Source organism: Bactrocera neohumeralis, chromosome 2, assembly GCF_024586455.1.
Source record: "Bactrocera neohumeralis isolate Rockhampton chromosome 2, APGP_CSIRO_Bneo_wtdbg2-racon-allhic-juicebox.fasta_v2, whole genome shotgun sequence".
In the NCBI taxonomy this organism is placed as follows: domain Eukaryota; kingdom Metazoa; phylum Arthropoda; class Insecta; order Diptera; family Tephritidae; genus Bactrocera; species Bactrocera neohumeralis.
In genome coordinates this window covers 2,330,259-2,351,247 of record NC_065919.1, presented here as the reverse complement: position 1 = coordinate 2,351,247, position 20,989 = coordinate 2,330,259, and the positions used below count along the sequence as shown (strand labels likewise).

General features: G+C 34.9%; 1 protein-coding gene across 1 annotated transcript in view; it reads right to left on the bottom strand.

Moving 5' to 3' along the window:
• LOC126750789 (uncharacterized) overlaps nucleotides 1–524 on the bottom strand; it is a 35,721-nt gene extending 35,197 nt beyond the window's left edge. The window contains exon 1 of the mRNA XM_050460512.1: nucleotides 322–524. Coding sequence (XP_050316469.1) covers nucleotides 322–368 — 47 coding nt within the window. The 5' untranslated portion in view covers nucleotides 369–524. The remainder of the gene's footprint in view (nucleotides 1–321) is intronic.
• Between the last annotated feature and the right edge of the window lie 20,465 nt (nucleotides 525–20,989).

Here is a 20,989-nt window from a genome sequence, read left to right as displayed (position 1 = left end):
CAAGCAAAAGAATGTGTGATTAAAGCAAAGGCTTTCAATATAAGCATCGTAATTTGGGAGGCATTCTTTTGGAATGAAGAAGACGCTTACTACTGTGTAAGTAAGTGGTAGAGTAGTCACAGAAACACTTGACTAAGTTGATGAAACTTTTGTTGATATCTTTCTCAAGATCACTCTCGCTCACTATAATCACATATACAAAATGACTTATACTTAAAAATGCTAAATATTTCACCGGTATTTCTGACTCTAAAAAGTTTATATATCTATCTAAGCCCTTACAAAATGATAGACTTAATTTTTCATTGAATCACAACTCACTTTAAGCGCCAACGTAGTTTATCTAAAAAACCGACATTTGAATGCATGTCGCCCGATAGCTTAGAAAAATTCGTACTATTCGAAAATCAGAATTTCTTCTTCTTCAGAAATGTTTGCAAATACTTCTCGCCGCTTTGATTCAACACCGTTATATCGCTAACCCCAAGTCAAGTGAATTGCTTCATTCAACTGAATTCTGTTTCCATTACCATCTCAGTGGAAAGCCGCGGCAGTGCAATCATCAAGTAAGTACATAGCAAAAACAAATATGATTAATTAAAACTCAATAAAATAAAATGTTGCCAAGACATCACGCACACTCATAAATACAAGCACTTTAAACAGATAACAAAAAATCTTTTGCGCTTTGGGTAATGCCCTCATGCGTGATATTTGTTTTTTCAGTTATTAAGTTCAGATAGTATAATCATGCGAAAGCATACACAGAGTATATTCATAGTACATACATATATGCGTATGCGTTTGTATGTTTGCAACACAGGTTAATCAGTGTTTACATATGTATGTGCAGACAGTGAGCAGAATGTGATAAAGTGAGTGTCAGTAGGCTCTTTCTCTCGGCGATTACCTCGCTTTGTATGCATGTATGTCTATTTGCATGTTTATCGCCGATGCAAAATTTACTAATAGAATTTGCAAATATCAGATAACGAATGCATTTTGTACATTGCAACATATTGCTACAATTGTAACCGCTTTGTGATCGAATGGGTTGCCATAACAACTAAAAGTAAAAATCTATCACATATATTCACACACTGAGGAAATAACCGATTTATCTAGGAATGTTTCCCAACCACGAAGTCAGAATTGGTTGGTATGTGAAAACTTGGGAAACTATGATATCCAAACAAATCAATATCATGTAATAACGTGTACTAAGAAATTGCGTCAAAAGTTTTCTTAGGCCTCATAGACAGTATATAAAGACTTTTGGACTTCCAGGTGACTCTACATCGCAAAGACAGAGAGTTTTTCTAATAACAGTGTATTTTAGAGCCTAAAATGGCAAATTCGTATATTTGGGAACCAGTGTAAACACCACCAACAATGTCAGCCTGGAAATCCAACGCAGGATAACTCTTGCCTCAATGAGTCGACGTTGCGAGTTTTCGAGAGAAAAGTTCTGCGAAAGATTTATGGTCCTTTGCGCGATGGCCACGGCGATTATCGCATTCGATGGAACGATGAGGTGTATGAGATATTCGACGACACTGACTTAGTCCAGCGGATAAAAGACAGCGGCTACGCTGGCTAGGTCATGTTATCCGAATGGGCGAAAACACTCCAGCTCTGAAAGTATTCGACGCAGTACCCGACGGGGGAAGCAGAGGAAGAGGAAGACCTCCACTCCGTTGGAAGGACCAAGTGGAGAAGGACCTGGCTATGCTTGGAATATCCAATTGGCGTCACGTAGCGAAAAGAAGAAACGACTGGCGCACTGTTGTTAACTCGGCTATAATCGCGTAAGCGGTGTCTACGCCAATTAAGAAGAAGAAAATGTATACAATTGGACGAAAACTTGACCAAGACGCTATGTAACAATCATATAACATCTAAGTGACTTTACTCCATATGGTTGGGTGATAATATGTGAGTTACCCGGACTTCGACTCTTGCAATTTACATGGTTTATGTTCAGTTATAGCCGAATTTAACCTTTCCTTACTTGTTTTAAGTGTTATTTAATATTTTCTTTGTGAATAGAAAGACTGATAATCACACAGCTATCAAATAAAATAGTAATTGATTACATATTGTGAAATGGGAGAAGTGGGGTGAGCAGTTCAAGTATAACAGACTTAAATTGATAATGTTCTGAGATTACATTTCTTTGTTGTGTAAATGTGAGATTTATTATACATTGTTGTTTGACCTTCTGTGAAATAAGAACTTAATAATTGTGATCTGAACTTGGGCTTGACACTTACTTTTATGCTAATTGCTTTCGATTAAATTTTAAAACTTTATAAAAAAGTTCATATTAGAATGATGAACAGTTATATCGCGAGAAAAAGACACTATACTGCTGTAGTATATACACTATAATGAATGTATAATTATCATAAGCTTCATATCAAACTATCGCATGCTGATTGTCTTTGATCAAGCCTATAACTGACATTTATATTTATTTTCGGAGATAATGAAATGAACTATGAATACTAATTGGCGTTGTCAAAAAAAAAATAATAATAAAAACAAAAAAAACAGCAAGTCATGCCATAAGTTTAATTAAACGATGGAAAAATAATGATAATATTTATTATTATTATTAAAAGAAGCTGCCATACCCCTTAATGTTTTACCAACGCAAAATAATCTTGCTGTTTTTCTAGTAAACAATTCAGTGAAGTGTATGCAAGAAAGTTGCAATTATTTATAAGCCTCATAACTCATATTTGGCAAAAAAATCTTACCTTTGCACTGTTTGAACGCGCATGATAAAGACATCTTTTTTATAGAGTAAATATTTATAGGTAATAATTTCGGTGAGTAGTCAAATGTAGGCAGGAAATTGAGCACAACCGGACTAATAGAAATCAGTTTATTAAGTATATTAGGAATGTGGGAGAGTATAGGCATCGAGCTCACCAGCACTTATTTGTGATCGCCTTCTGAGTGAGTATATCGATATATAATATTTATATTGGGGTGGATCAAAAAAAATACTAATGTTTTTTCGCTTGGTACTCTGAACCACGGTATCTATAGACACCTCTAAGAAAGGCTCTCCTAGAATGAGCTCTTAAATGTAATGTAGTGAATAAAGTAATTTTCATATAGTCTTGGAGTGAGTATATCTCAAAACACTTTTTGTTCATGCCCTTAATGAAGCAGGAGGGAATCGGTAAATTCTTATATACTGAATCTTCTAATTCGTAGAGCGAATTTTTCGTTATGACCAAAGTTAGTAAAGCTAAATTTGTATAAATCTATCCTAATATAAGGAGGTTTAAATTCCACTTTAAAAAGTTTTGCTTAAACTAGATATTCCTTTCCCCTTTATAAACGCTTTCAGTCGTATGAGATTTGTTTACAAACCAATGGCACTTATTGAACAATTATTGAACTTAAACCAAATTAAACAATAATTTGGAGACATGGCGAAACATATTTTCGGATGTGTAGAAAGTGAGGGTGTAATCTTATCTGCCCCCGCCAATATTTTCGGTTTTCAAATTTCTTATACAAGACTACAATGGCAACTATGTCGTTTATTTCAATAAGCTCTTGCAAGATACTATGCAATCGTCTCGAGTAATGAGATTTTAAGAACCCATTAAAAGTTTGTAAGGCAAGACGAAATATCTGTACGACGAGGCTGAGGCGGAGTTTTGAATCTCACTTACTTATATACACATTATTATGCTTCTGTATTTATATACATATATACAGATATAAATATGTGTAGAACTATTCTTGACAGTAAATCAATGCGATACGTATACCCTATACACACAAATGGAGTTATTTTATTATGATTACTTTCTGTTAAGTTCACTACCATCCACCTGAGATCTATTGGTTCAAATCACGGCTAAGTCAATAATAACCAATTTAGACCGGCAACAGTGTGAAACAAAACTGGTAATAAGAAATCCTAGAATGTATTGTCTCACGAAAGATTTGAGACTTATATAAGGATCTCTACACATACTCGTTTACACTACTGGACTAATATCGGTATATATATGTATGTACGTATAAATATTGCGATTTATTTCATGCTTAAAAGCCAGGAGAATACTTGAACTGCCTCAACGTGGTGAATTGATGTATTAAACATCTATGTACATATATGTATATATCTACTGATATATAAAGCTAAAATTGCTGTAGTTGCATCGCTGCTAAAGCTCATTTATTGCAGCTTTTAATAAATATATTTACCTTCACAATCAATGCATGAAATCTATTTTCAACATTTTACTCTGAAAATCGATTGACGCTCATCCGGGTGGATCGTACGGAATGAACCGTATCCAAAGCGTGCAAATGTCAATATTTTGGGATGCTTTTGGTAAAATCTTCATCACATATTGCTTGGAAGGATTAACAAACACTGACAAACTCATTCATTGGCGGAAGACAAAAAAATATTGTTTCTTTTTAAAAGATAATGAAATAAATCAGTTTGGCTTCGGATTGCTTCTTAACAGACGAAATCTCCGAATTTGGCTCAGATGGTCTGTTTTCTGTCCTCACACTATACGACAGAGGTGAAGCTGATCGCAGAGACTCCAATTTATTTCGATGCAAAACGAGATTTAAGCATGAAAGTATGAATTATGTAAGTCCGAGAACTTTCTTCAGGAAAATGTGGAAGTAGGGGATAGTATTTACCCGATTTTATCTATTTTTGCCAGTAACATCCACTATTAACATGCCACATACTATAAAAACCTGGGTTTCATCAAGTTATAATACCTCACATACAAGATTTTGCTCATTGTCACACTGTGACATAAAAGTATGAAAAGAACGTAACTTACTAAATTTAGTCGAAATCGGTTGTTCAGCTCTCGGTATATGTGGTTTTACCTAACAACGGGTGGTGCCGCCTCCATCGTCTAATTTTTACCCCGGCTTTCTTAATGCCCGCTCATACCATCTCAGGTGTAGCTCTTTTACGATTCTGTCGTATCTTTTAGTGGCTTTTAACAGTACCGTTATATCGGGATTGGACGCGGTTATCTTGTGATTTCATCCATTTTTTAAATGTCAGTAGGGGAGCTTAAGGAATTTATCCTGAGGTAATTTGCCTATTGTAGCATTAATAGTCTAGGAGATATGTACATAGACAGGATAGACGTAGGAGATAGAAAGGCCTCGCGCCCTTTTTTTAAATTTTCAGCCCACCCCTGTCCGCTGCGATCCGCTGTGCCAATAAGAGTTCTTTAACTTTTTTAGTGCTTATCTATGGCACTTTATGCTTTTTCGGTTAATGTCGCCTTGTGGGCGTGGCAGTGATCCGATTACGCCCATCTGCGAACTCCACCTTTCTTTTGTCCAAGAAACATATGTACCAAGTTTCATCAAGATATCTTCTTTTACTCAAGTTACAGTTTGTTGAATGAACAGACGGCAGACAGACCAGGTTATCAACTTTTCTCGTCATCATTTATATACTTGTATATATCCCTTTACCTATCTCCATTAGTTTTAGGTAATACATACAATCGTTTGGTGAACAAAACTATTATATTCTGTAGCAACTGGTTGCAAGAGTATAAAAATTGATTACTTTGACTTAGAAACCATTGTGGATAGAAGATCACATAACTAAAAGCTTTCAAAGCACCAATATCTGAAGTAATTAATACATTCGTCTATGCTATTGCGTTTATGTGTGAACTGACATTGAAAAATATAAAAGCCTAAACTGCAAGAAAGCGCTCACAAATCACAATTAACAACGCAAACATGTATGTGCGTACAAGTGTCAAGCTTAATTGACCACTTATTGCGCTTGATAACGTCAGATGAACGGCATTCAACTCGCTTGAAGTCACATTGACACTTTCAAGCTAAGGCGCTGGAATTACTCAGAAAGAGGACGCCATAGAAAAATGTATATGTAAGTATGTATATACGTAAGTGCAAATGTATGCCAGCACATCAGAGAACACGACAGTTCTGGTAATGAGTTTATTAAGCCCTGGTCAGCACGGCGGGCAAGTGATCTTTAAATGGTTAAGAAAATTTTAGTTTTGGAAATTTTAAAAATTGTTTTTAATTTTTAATAGCATTTAAAATAATACTTTTACGCTCATTTCATCCTTTGATGATTTATGCATAATCCAATAAATTTTATTCACACAAAAGATCAAAATTTCATCCAATACATGATGACACTTTTCATTCATATTTAATCCAATCCAAACTTATGGCGCAATGCCAATAAAATACATATACATACATAGCACTATATACTCATATGTATGTATGCAGAATTCGAGCACACATTCATGCTAACTTATTGGAGGGCGGTAACCGAAACGAACTAAAATAAATTCGCCAATTTGAACTCGGTTCAAGCGCGACAATTTATACTTAACTCGGATGCATTTTCATACGCATAATGTTCGGTGTTTTAGCTCCAGTAACCGTATTTTAGCCACAACCACGGGGCGCATTTGATAAGACAGTGAAATGTTAAAATCCCTTATATCAATGTTGCAGCTTTGCCCATGTTATATTCAACACTGACAAGTTTCATAAATTTCGTAAAATCTTTTCTCCCGGCCACCTAAAAATTCATAGCCCACTTATTCCAATTTTCGAACTTTCAACCTATAAATATTGAAATTATGTTAAACTATAATCTAAATAAAAATGCAGCCCTAACTTATGGATTCTACCAGCTACCCCCTTGCATGCTCCTACATTCAGTTCCATTAATCCAAAACTGTCACAAATGTGTGTGGGTATTGTGAATATTTACCCATGACATTTTGGCACATATTGAATTTAGTAATGTGGACAAATGCACGCGAACCCCGATGTCGCAGCAAACAAAGCTGACAGCAACGTGCGTAAATTAACTTAAACATTTGGACGTATTTACGCAATATGTATGCGAAGTTGTGTATTTATGTACCCATGTGTGGAAATGGACGCACTTTTAAGCCCTGCAAGTAAAATTTGGCCTAATTGGGAGTACTCAGGAACAATTCTGTTCGCTTTCGAAGTAAATTATAATTACCCACTAATTTCGAAAATGACTTTAATGAACTTTTAAACCTTCCCGAAAGTCTGAAGATATTAAATCAAAATATCGGGATAAGTAGTAGTAGGGACCATGCTTTTCAGCTTCAAGAGTATAGATATACATACTAACATATAAGTATACATACAATTGCGTCTTAAGGATTTCTGTCTTTTCTCAAACACGCCAGGAGCTGATTATGTGCCTTCGGAGAATTCGATATTGTTGGCTTAGTGCGAAGGCGCAACTATAGTGTTATAGTGTTATTGTTGTTGTTGTCTTATTGAAATCAAATGCGGGAATAATACTACTGGCTTCACTGCGTTATTGGTCGCTTTGTTCTCGCCGCTCACCATGAATGTAAGCAATTCTCGGCAAACCATCGAATATGACAATCCATTGGACATTTTCAACCATCCTTGAATGCGATTCAATGTGTGCTAAGCGGAACGCCAACACTAACAATTGCATTATTGCGTAGGTATAATGCGCGTAGGATTATACTTGTTTGATGGCACCCTGTGGAGAAATTCGCCACGTCACAATTAGTAGAGTTCTAGTTTCCGACCCACTATTACTGGTCATATGCGCGGTAATGCAGTCCCACTGCAAGAACTTATGCCTTCCACTTTTATTTCAATTATGCAAGAAAGTTTCAGAATATAGTCCGGAACTCATTAGGTTAGCTTTGCATTTGAAAACTTGCTGATATGATGTTTCGATGCTAAAATATCGGAAGACAATCAAGGCTTCGAATATGGACGAAAAATTTAGAGATGATCATAAATATACTAAAAAAAGATTAAAAAGGAAATAACTGAGTGCTTTTGGTTTAGTCTCATAAAAGCAGGAAAGCCAAGGCGAGAATGTGATATGATTCAATTCTGTTATCCTCCAACATTTTCAGATAAGGCCTCAAGAGAGGCAAACATTTTGCATACGGCATTACGATACCAATAATTTCATCATGGGCAGAGTCCTGATAAACAGACAGAGAATTTATTTTAATGACATAATATGCTCTACCTAGTGGATGGGACCTTGGAATAGCGAACAGTACACTTAAAGACCGAAAGAAAGGTTTAACCTCTCTAATAATGAGACAAAGTTTTAAATGAGACAAATAAATACACAATTCTTTTGTGAACTATGTCTTTAAAAGTAGGACTGAAAGAAAAAATAGAGATATCTACTTCAAAATATAAATTATTTTAAACTCTTCGTGTTGCCATATTTTTCTATTTGTCAACAGTTCTAGTTTTGCTATATTCATGCCACCCATATTTGTTTTTTATAAGCAGTCCTATACTATTAGTTCGACTGACCAGTTGCTGAAATGATTTCTGCTTCCTTTCATGCACTGGATTTACGTATTGAAAATACTTACATCTATGCAGCTATATTACGATATTTAAATTATATCATATTTTAATCATAATTTAAATTTCAAAACTTGCCCATAAACTGAAAACTTTCTGTGAAAATTAAAAGGCGAAGTCCAAGAACGAAATTGTTCTGAGAAATAAAAACACGCTGAAACTGTAGTCAATTTACATTAACTTGCGAAAATCATCTGCAGTGTCAAAAAGAAATGAGTTAAGCTGTTGCCTTCACTTTTCTGTCAAAAACAGAAAATATTAAAAGTATTTTTAAAATTGTAAATTGACTTTCACTAGAAAGAAGATACCTTAAAAGTACATATATATAATATTGCATTCAGTTAAGTGAAGCCTTTTCCAAAGTTGATTGCAAGAGATGGATGTGGCGATCTAGGCATTCTTCAATTAACATTAATATAAATATTTAAAGATTATTATTTTTTTAAAGGATTCAGCAGAAGCGCCCATTTTTCTTAAAACTTTCATGTAGAACTTTACAAACTCCAACAATCGGAATCAGATCACAAAATGATTATAATAATAGAAGAAGAGCTATTTTTATCTTTCTTAAAAATAGAGAGAGGCTAATGAAACTGCCTACATTTTGAATATAAAAGTACAATCAAAATATATACATATATTTTAGTATAACAAATTCACTCATTTAAGATGACCGAATGATAATATTTCTATTAAATTTATGAACACTTTGGATAAACTACAACCTACAATACTATTTTAAACGTATTTTGCTACAAGAAACCGTTATGTGAGCATAATCGAGATCATGCATCCTTCTCCATTCTCCATTTTAATTATGCACGCAGCGGCCGGAAGCGTTTGTTGTCTCGGGTGGATCAACTTACTGGTACTTAGCAACTTTTCATTCTCTAATAGTTATCGATTTTGATAGTTTTCCTTACAAAAAAAATTGCTTCAATAAATAAAAAATATTTTTAGGATTAATTACAATATATATGTACGACTTCGCATCTAGTAATGTTGGCCTACACAAGTTTCTTTGCTTGATTATGTTGCCTTGCACAGCTTGTCCTTTACTGTAACGCTTAACAGCGCAACAATAGTGCAGCAGCTGATTGTTTGTGTTGTTGGCATACGCGCAAGCGGAAGTACTTAAGCATAGCACAAACGGAAGTAAACGAAACTAAAGTTGAGTACTGCTTGTTTTACCGCTAAAAGAGTTCAGCAGGCGGTTTGGGGCGTGTGTGGATAGATTGCATACCTTATGCTATGAGCTAAGTTTCGTCTCATTCATGTGGTTTTTGGGTGGTTGGTTTGTTTATGGTTAGTCTTTTTGCGCCTGCCAACCGCCTGCTTAGTACTTACAGCCCACAACACGCTCCGCGCGCACGCCGCGTCCTTCCCGGCTTTGATATGCAAAACAAGTAGCAACATCACCGCCTTCTCCGTTATTATGCAATGCTTTTTGTATTACTCTTTTGCTTGCAATTTCTCGCAATTTTTACTTTGCTTGTCTTTAGCACCCTCCCGCGCTGTACCTCGCTCCGCCGCAGTCGCACGACTTGAATTTTAAGTTTCCCCTTGTTCACTGGGCAGACGCAAACAAGCCGCGCGCAAAGCGGAACTGAGGGCGAGTTTCGACAGGATGTACTATTCTGAGTTTTATGCACTTTTATTACTGTAGTAATGATGATTTCGTAGTTGTTGTACACTTTGTTGTTGTTTTCTGTTTTCAGTTTTTGGAGACTATTGTGCAAGTACAAGCGTTAAGTAGTAGCCAAGTGGCCAAGTCGGCAGCGAACACGGACGACGCGTCTCCAACCGTGTTTACGACGACCATCCAGCGCGGCAACAATGGCGGCTTCGTGTAAATATTAAAGGAAAACAAATTATTTTCGGGCTTAAAGTGTTGGCAGCGCTTCTAAAATGTAAACAACAACTACAAAGAGTACCCTAGACTGGTTCTGGTTCTGCTTCTGCTGCTGCTGCTGCCTTGCGGTTTTGCACTTTTCTGTTTGTATGTATTTACACGAAAGTAATTTTCTTACTGTTTTATTCTGGTAAAGGCTGCATGCACTTGAATTGCATTTACATTTTTGGCAGCTTTGTAAAGGGAATCGCATGGCAACAAAGGCTCTCTACACTTCTAAGAAAATGTTGAAAATAATTACGAAAAGCGAATCCAAAAAGTTGGAAATCTTCAGCAAAAGCATTCCATTCAAATTGAAGTGCAAAACACTTCTTCTAAATCAAAGCTTTAGTTGAAATTATTCGTTGGAGTGCGAATTAAATCGCTAAATTGCGAAAAGGATTGTAGTGTTTCGGGCGTACTTTGAGTTTCACAAATCAGCAAATTGCAGTAACAATGTCTATTGTTATACAAAAGCGCTTCTAACTAAGATATTTAGCTATGGCAGTTAAAATTCCCATAAAATAAATAAGGTCTTCACTCCAAGTATACCAGATTTAAAGGTGACGCAATTTTAAATTAAAAAATAAACCCTTTTTTGCCTTACTTTTTGGATTACAGTATGCCAGCATACTTTCGGCATATGACGCTTCTGGGTTTCCTCTTGAAACTGAGTAAAAGAACATAAGAGAGTTTCAATCGACTTCAACTCGAGCAAATGATCTTTGCATTTTATAACAAGGCCAACTTCACGCTTGGAAAAAACTCAAAAATTATTACAATTTTCAGTGTTAGCGTACTGATATCGAACTGGGAGAGTAACTATGCCAAAAGTGAAGTCGTTCAATAAAAGAGGGCCCAAAAATTGTTTTATTTTGTTGGTACACTCTTCATATGAACGAATGGTAAGTTTCAATCTGTCAATGCATTCTTTGTTTACAAGCCATTTAGTATCGCCGTGTCGCAGTATTTTTTTATTATTTTACAATGGAAAAAATTGAATATCGTGCAGTGATAAAATCTTATTTTTGGAAGGTGTGAAAAATGTTTAATGATTGTTCACCTTCAATTAGGACAGTAGAAAGATGGGTTGCTGAATTTAAACGTGATTGTACAAGCCTTGAAGTCGATCCACGTGAAGGACGTCCAAAAAGCGCATCAACACCAGAAATCATAGCCAAAATACAGGTTATGGTTTTGGAAAATCGTCGATTGACTGACTGAGATTTAGTAGAGACTCTACACATCTCATTGGCGGTGTGAGCCATATTTTAAGTAAAATTTTGGGTTTTGGAAAGATGCGTGCACAATGGGTGCCGCGTTTGCATTTGAAGCCTTTTAAAAAGGATAAAGTCGACTTTGTGCGACGATTCATCACTATGCATGACACTTGGGTCAATAATCATGATCCTGAATGAAAAGAAAAGACTAAAGAGTGGTGTGAACTTGGTTGTTCGGTGAGACGCGAGAGGAATTTTTTTTTGCGAGATTACATGCAAACTGGATTATTGCAACTTTTTGGACCAGTTGAAGGAAAAAAATCGTGAAAAAAGACCCGGTTTGCAGAGGAAATAAATCGTTTTTCATCAGGACAATGCACCGTGTCACAAGAGCATTTTGACAATGGCTAAAATCCATGAATTAAAGTTCGAATTATTGGAACATCCACCGTATTCACCAGATTTGGCCCCCAGCTATTTCCATTTGTTTCCTGAACTCAAAAAATTTATGCGTGGCAAGCACTTTTCATCAAATGAAGAGGTCATAACGGCTGTTGGAACGTATTTTGTACACCTTCCGGACTCTCACTTCAGGGATGGGATCCACGGATTGGAGGATCATTGGAGCAGTAAGATGTGAACATTTCTGCATAGCATTCAATGAACCGAGGGCTTTTTAAGTTTGGCTTGAAGAAAAAGCAGAGGATGGCATGCAGCCATCTCAACAGAAATAAAACTTTAATATAATTCTTCGCAGTAGCAAATAATTGCAAAATGCTAGTTAGAAAACTGCATAAATGTGTCCACTTGTACGGTTATGTTTGGAACCTCACCATATCACCTCAGCAACTTCCAACCGTCCTAAAGTGGCCCAACGAGCCTTGTCGTAATAAAATTATATTTTTGCATGAGAAGTGACGAAACTTTTGCTAACACTTACTTTCTAAACTAAATGATATCACCCTGCAGTAACTCAGAAATTCTCGAAATATTTTTGTTGCGTGATTACAGTGGATATGCCTAGGCGTATGAGTTATATTGGGGATGTGATAGTATGTGAATTTCTTATTTATTATTAGCAATATTTTCTAAAGTAAATCTTTGAGTTAAACAATATTAATGCAATTTAATGTAAAATGAGAACTTGCAGATTAATTCTCATCATCTAATGTCATATGCCAAATAAACCTCTACTGACTGATTATGTTCAGCAAAATGGGCTTCTTCTACAAATCTCGTTCCTAGACCTCACAACGTCTTTTTATTTGATAACGTGAATTCTCATGCTATTATTTTGAGGCTTCAATAGCATAAAGAAAATAACTTCAGCGCCTAAAAGTTATTTGGCTTCAAAGGTTAGGATTTCCATCATCTTAATTAAATTTCCCCAAAATTATAAATCAAAAAATTGACTCTTAAATTTTGACTGCTCATTAAAGCGCAATATCCTTCATTGACAAAGCGATTATAGCCTAGCGTAAGAAGCCCCGGAAGCGACTTTTTATTTGCATATTAGCATAATTTTCAACCGGTCCGCGAAGAGACATAAAAAAGCAGCTTTAAGGGTCTCACAAGCGGCGGTCAAAAACATAAAGCAAATAACTTTTAGTGACATTGCATTTATTAAAATAATTAAAATATTATTACATTAAAATGTATGCAATAAAATGAGAAGTAAAAGATTGAATAAAAAGGATATGAAAAGTAGCGAAGCAAACATCAAACAAGTAAGCGAGAACCCAACCGAAATTTTGCTGAGAGCCTACACATTAACACCCATTAACCTCTTCGCTGGCAATAAACGGAGCGCGAAATGAAAAACACAAACAAAACTGACGGCCAAATAGCGCAGAATTTTTAAAGAAATTGTTAACTAAGCGAAACGCCAGCGACATGACACCAAAGCGTGTCAGGCAAATACGAATATTGTGTGTAACAAGGGTTTCGGCGACCATGTCTGGCCATTTGAAATCGCGCCAACGCAGCGAAGAAAGGAAAAAATGTGTAATTAAATTTTAAAATTTGTTGACCGCAACGTGCTGAGCATGCAAATGGAATTGGAAATTGGACAACGCATAGCAGAATACGCCAACAATGGCAGTTGTGAACAAAAACCCACAACAGTGTTGCACGGAGGGCAAAAAAGGAGGGTGCAACAAAAATTAAAAAGCGCAGTTAAACGCGGCTGAGCCGTTACACGCGACATCACAGGATAAGCAACAGCTAAATATAGTAGTACGAAAATGCTTGCTGATCATATTATGTATGAGTGGCAAAGAGAGGACCTAAAAATTAAATTTTTCGCTAAATAGAAATGTGCAAGGGTATACATGCTTGAATGGTATATATATGTATGTAACACTACATAAAAAGTCAGATTTTTGCTTGATATTAAAAAGGCGCTGATTTATGCAGAAAATTCAAGTGTGTATGTACATACATACATATATAAAATACATAAAGTAAATTCATGTATTAGGGTGTCTCTAATTTATAAAAAAATTAAATTTCGGTAGATTTCCTACATGAATACAGTTGAAGAAATCCCATATTATATTTACGCTACAATGTAGGATTTTTAAACAAGATTTTAATGGAAACAGATAGAAGAAAATAATAAAATTTGCCCTCAGAGATTTTTTTCTCACTTTTATCGCCTCTTTGTAGCTTCTAAATTTTTATTGAAGTATTTCAGTACTTAATTAATTATTAATTATTATTTGCAAGTTTATGGACAACCTTAATGTTCAGGTACTAACCTATATTGCTATAGAAATGCATTTTGTTGAGGGATCAAATATTTTTCTTTGTTGTTTTCAACATCAAAATTGTTTGGTGTCCTTGAGAAGTGTTAAAATCTTGTTTCAAACGAAAAAAGCAACAAAATAATGTTTAGGGCTTTTTAATCAACTGAATCACTTTACTTAAAAATCGATTGTGTTAGATTAGTGTTTTTGCATCCATAGAAGTTAACGCAGCTTGCAGCGGAATAAAATAATTATTTGAATTCCTAAAGCTTTTTATACCTCCTCCCAACAGCTCCAACATTTCTAACTGATGTAGTAAAATAAGAAAGATTAAAATTAAATTTATATTATTTAGAACAACCCTAATATATGGATATATATTATATATTTACAAATGCTTACATATGATTTATCAAGTAAAATTTGTTGCTTTCGTTCCCGTCGTGCGGCAAGTGTGGTTGATTGCTGTGCCAACAGTCGCTTTAAAAAAATATATTATATAGTCATACACATACACGCACACATGCACATACATATATGAAAGTGGATATGTGTTGCATTACACTGAGCATCGATTGCACTATTAAAAGCATCCGTGCTGATGCTGTTGCTGATGCCCATGCCGATGACCAATGGCAGTTGCCGGCGGCCAGTTGCAGCGTCAACGCTTCTGTCAGTGCCAGCAGCCCAGCGATTTGCATATTCGTTTGTTCCTGGAAACTGTGATATTTTTACCGCTTGCAGTTGCAATATAACGACTGTTCATGTCCCGACTCCGCAGCCACACCAATTCGTTTGGGGATCCGTTCATGGGTAATACTGGCCGTTGGCAACCAGTAACTAAAAGCCGCCACAAATGCTTGCATAAAGCTATTGATTGGAGGTTGAAAGGTTCGTATGGGTAGAAAACAGTGCATGGTGACATTGATTTAACCGAAAAAATTTAATAAATGCTTTCGTTTAAATTGACGGCAAAAACTATGGGCACACGATGAACTAAATATTCTAGCGTAAGACTAGGTGAAACATTCGAATGTCAAAGACTTGTATGTAGGCGCTTAATTGCTCTGCGTGATCACGACTTACATATTAATTTGTTGGTTCGATTTCCGGTCCAATTTTATAACGAAATGACAGTTGTTACTCATCGTGTGGATTCATCAGCGGTTCAGGATTTCCTTTTAAATATGAGATGCTTACAAATCAGTATATCATACAAAATATAAGGTGAGTTCTTATTCCTTCTGCAAAGCTGAGTCTGATTCCGGAACGACATCCAATTCAAGCCATCAACATACATTTCGTAGACAAAAATATCATTTAAGTTTCAAAAATTCAGCTTCATAGCTTATCACAGACATAAGTGTTCCACCGCACATCGATCGTTTTTCTCCTCAAGTTGCTGCATCGCTACAAAGTGAGATATTTTTTTTAAAAGGAAGTAAAAATTAGGAAGTGCATATTAAACGATAATTTTCAGCACAGATTGAACCGGCGGGATCCTAAATAGTATTTAACCCATTTTTTTATGATATTTTAAAGGAATAGACAAAATTTCTAAAGACCAAATGCATCCATTCATTTTTAATTCTTTTACAAGATTTTTTCAATTCGGCTGCTTCGTACTTTGTCTATTTTATGGTGTGTATTCGAACATCAAAAGTACAGATTCTCAACAGTACCTCTTAAAAAGCTTATTCTTAGACTAAAATGTAATAAATCAACAAAAATATTTACATTAAAGTCGGTTATTTTACCAAAGCAGTCCCACTGTACCCTTTGCAAGTCGTTATACATAGATACATATGTATACGTGTATAAGAAGAAGTATGTACTTAAACTTATGTAACTACGTTGCAACATTGGTGAAACTCCATATTACAGCACATGTGGCAGCGAATCACCAATACAATGTTGCAATATATTTTATTACCATTGGCAATGCATTTCACTGAAGTTTCATTTTATTCAGCAACAGTTTGGATTATCGTTTGCCACCACAATTGCTATTGTTTGCGCGCCACATACCGCTCTACATACGTGTAGATGCATATGCAATGGGATACTTTCAACAATTGCATTAAAAGTAGCAATCTCAGCAACTTGCAACACAGCCACATTTCATTTCTTGCCACAGTTAAACAATTTTTTATTGCCATCCCATTGCCGCATTGCATAGTAATTGAGTTGCAATTGCTTTTTTAACTTTGTTTTCTGCTGTTGTTGTTTTTTTTTGTTTTGTGACTGTACTTTTGTATCGCTTATTCACAAGTTTGCAGTTTTCTGCCACGCGTCGTTCCAATAACTCTGACAAAAATGTATAGATTACAGTCGCGCATCCGTTTCATACGCGAACCGCATCAACATCCGTTGCAATAAAGAATAAAATAAATGCAGCGCTATCACTGGCAGACGTTGCAGGCACAGCGAAATTGTTTGGTTATTAAATGGCCAAATGTATGCGTATTCATGTGTGTGTGTGTGTACATACCTACATACGAAGCAGGATGTCATTACACTTCCGTCACATTTGCAATATTATTTTTTGTTGTTTTTTTTATTTCAGATATATCAATGACAGTGTTGTTCTTATTATTGCTACCGCTTGGCTGTTGTGCGCTGATTGTTGCCCAACTGCTGATTGCATCACATAGGGGTTGCACTTGAAGTGTCACAAAAGTTCGATAAAAAATTGTTCTTTTTTCGCCTTTCTTTCTTTTTCATTAAATGAGTTGCTATGTATGTAAAAGAGGCAAGCATATGTTTGCTCGATTAATTATTATCGTAAATATCGCGTACCGCAGAGGCATGACTGCTCTCAAACGAATATTGTGGCGCTTGTTGCCGTGAATATTCTTCGCATTTCTTTGGAGAATGCTGCTGAGGTGATAGTACTTAGCCGGCTCAGAATCCAGAACTGTTACGTATAGACGACTATCGCGGAAATGGTTCAAATTACATATTTCCAGGCACATTTATGTTGAGTCATGATTATTTTATTTTTAGACTCAAATTCACATTATCAGACACTACGGGATGGTCGATCATAAGCAAAACGTAAAAAAATGAAAGTCGTTTGAGATACTCTCAAAACTCGTTTGATTTTAGGGTATTTTTCTTGCAAAAACAAGGAAAAAAGATGAGCTGCTTTATATATTAAGTTACATTGATGAGTTTTGATGCTAAATCTTAAATTCTAACCAATTTCCGGCAGGTCTGTTTGCACGTTCAGAAATGTCGAACATGACCGTTAATATTAATGTTAATCGTTATGATTACTTTTATTGTCATTTCGCTGTCATAATGTGCAATTATCGCTTCTGCAGTTTCGTTCTTATCAGTAAGAGGTCTTATTTGGGCACAACAGCAAAGCAACAGGGAGTCATTGATTTAAGAAATTATGCGAAAGCAAAAAGAAAATAAAAGCGAGCAGAGAAATTTAAGATATTAATTGGCACCAGCAAAGGACTTGAAATTAAATAATAAAATAAAAGTGTCAACAGAAATTTTTAAAAAGAATTAACACAAGTTTCAATTTAATACAAAAAAGATAAAAATTATATCAAATGTGAAAACTATAATAAACATAATTTTATAAAGTGAATTTGAGAAATATCGAATCGAATTTATATGAGCACATGCCTTACGCCTTTGCTTGGCACTTTCAGTTAACTAAATATAAAATTGTTATTAAATATATTATGCAGCTTAGTTGTGCCAACAATTGACAGAAATATAAACAGAAACATAAAAATTACGTGTATGCAAATACAAGCGTGCAAGCGGTTAACAACATATGAACCCCACTGCGTATGAGTGACCAACACAATTCATGTGAATAATATTTGTGACTTGACATTGTTTTCATTAACTCACTACAATTTGTATGAACTGAAGTGAATGCGATTTCAACATGATTCAGCATTACAACAGCAACAGCAACTGACTGAATAACTGTAGGAATGACTGAGTGACATAATAAATGAATGAAAGCAGTGAGTGAGTGGCAGTAATGCGGCGGCAGCGCGTTAATGAAAGCCACTTATGTAAATTTTCCAGACCATTTGATTGCAGTACATTGTTGTTATTGTTTTTACGTTTTTCTGTTTAATGCGATTACATTGCGGCCTTGTTGCAATGCCAAACTCAAGCCACTGGTTGGGGGAGTGACGAAGCAACAAAGCGTCCGACCAAACTCTGCCTGCAGCGGCTGTAATTCGCTGAATGGTTTGCTATTCAGTTGCCGTTGTTTGTGTCAAGCAGTCAAACTGACCTTCTGCACTTCCGGTTATTTTTCCGAATGATTAATTATGCAAAGATGAAAATAAAAACAAGAATATCGTGCTCAAGGAAGCAAAATGGGCAAAAAAATTCAAAATTATTTAAATGCAAAATTACATAAAAATGTTTTTATAATTTACTTAACGTGTTTAAAATTTAACTGTGCTTATTTCTATACATTTTAAATCATATTGCAAAGCTAGCTGCTGGCAAAAAATATTAATTAAAGTGTTGCAGCCAGTAGTAACGTAGATAGCTATATATACTTGGTGTGTACATATTAAAGACAAATGCAAAAGCATTTCATATGCGTAAAAAATATTTAATAAAAATACGGCAACATTGGATTTATGAAAATGAAGAGTTAATGCAATAACAGTTATGCTTGAATTTTAGTTAAATTTGTTGCTTGTTGGAGTGCATGCGTAATAAATATGCAGCCAATTATATAACGCGCGCACATACATACAACCCAAACATGCATCTGCCCCCACACCTCGCAAAAACAAATTATAAAGCGCCACTTCGTAAAGGGGGTATTCTCATGTAATCACTTCGAAAATCGATTTTTTTATATTTTGACAGTAAAACCTATTGAAAACAAGCTGTGAAAAATTCAGACCGAAATTCATAGTATTTAATAAGCTACAGCTCATAGTCGCCGACGTGTCGTAAGCGACTGTCTACCAGGCACCATGACAAGTCTGCAGCTGCTACGTTTCTAAACGCATTTTTCTCGAATCATCATTTTCTGAAACTGTCATGGTCCTAAAAAAAGTATTCAACCGATTGCTTTAAAATTTACATATGTTCTTCTACTCATTTATAGTTATCGTCTCTACCAGAATTGTTTATTTTCGAAAATATTTTCATATTTTTTTTAACGATTTTTAACGAAAAAACAAGATTTTCGTGAATTTTGGTTTAAGTTCGACATTTTTTTTTGCTTTATGAAAGTGATTATATTTGGTAGGGACGATAGCGGCAGAACTACTGAATAATAATCCATTCGATTTGTTTTATTTCGGACAGCATGAACAGCCGCTATCACCATGACCAGTGAACTACTTTTTTTTGTTGGGGACTACTTTGATTAAAAAAAATATATATATTAAAAATGTAAAAAACGAAAAATACAATTTTTTTGTACATTTCAAAATACAAATATAAAAATATATTAAAAAATTAAAATAATTGAATTTTGTTGTCGAATAAAAAAATGTTCCTAAAAAGTGGTAAAATGTATGCGTTCACATGAGAGTACCCCCTTATGCGAAAAACTGCCATAAAGCTAGTTTATATTCGCAAACGTATGTATGTGTGTGTTAGTGTGTTTTGCCTCGCAAAGCTATAAAATTAATTTTGTACAGTTAAGTTAAATTTTAAATTACAACATTATATTATTTATAAATTCATAAAGTACAACAAGTACAAAGCGTGGAAGTCCGAAAAAAGCACGTTAACACAGTTGCATTATTCATAAATTAATATAATTTATAACGGCATAATGCAATTATGAATGTGTATATATGTATATGGTGAAGCTTTTCATGTAAATTATTGAATATCTTTTTTTATTTAATATGTGCAATTAATTATGGCGCAGAATACTTCTTTCGCTGCCGAAAACCTTTAAAAACAGATAGGAATAATTTGAGAACTAAACAAAATAAATAAATTTGCCAGAATACTTAACTGCAGTATATGAAAGAGGCAAACTTAACTTCTGTTAAGACCTTCAATTTGATAAACTTAACGAATTTTACTTTAATTTGTGAAAAGAATAATTTATTGCATTTTTTCAATAATATTTTGGAGATATTAAAAGGTCAACAATTAAATTTCCTGGTTTTTTAGTGTACGAAACAACGATATATTCTCATGCAGACTATCTCAAACACAAAAAAAAACTATAATACTCTCCTTAGCAACTTTGTTGCGAGAGTATAAAAACAGCAAGACTCTTCTTGAATATTTAACACCAACTCTTTTTTTCTATTTTTCGAACATTCTCATGTGAACTGCTTCAGCGAAATGTGTTTTTGGATCGATATACTATATATATTTATACATATATGTATACTTCTATAGTATGGTTTTTGAAAAAAAAATTGAAAAAATTATATTTTTTATTATTCCATAGCCTAGATATTCAAAAATATCTCCCTAATAGGATTTATCAAAATCGGAATGATGTATTTCCGAAGTTACAGTTGTCTCAGATTCGTGGCAACTGAACCGGTTTGAGCTGTGGGCGAAACATATAATGCATCTTTCTCCAAACAACCTTTTTTGATGCGGTCGCCAAACTCGTTCAAATCAGCCAAATTACTTGAAGTATAGCATGAATATTCTTTATATATCTCCCTATCTCATGAAGCAAGAAAAAATTGTGAAGTTAAAAAATCAGTAAAAAC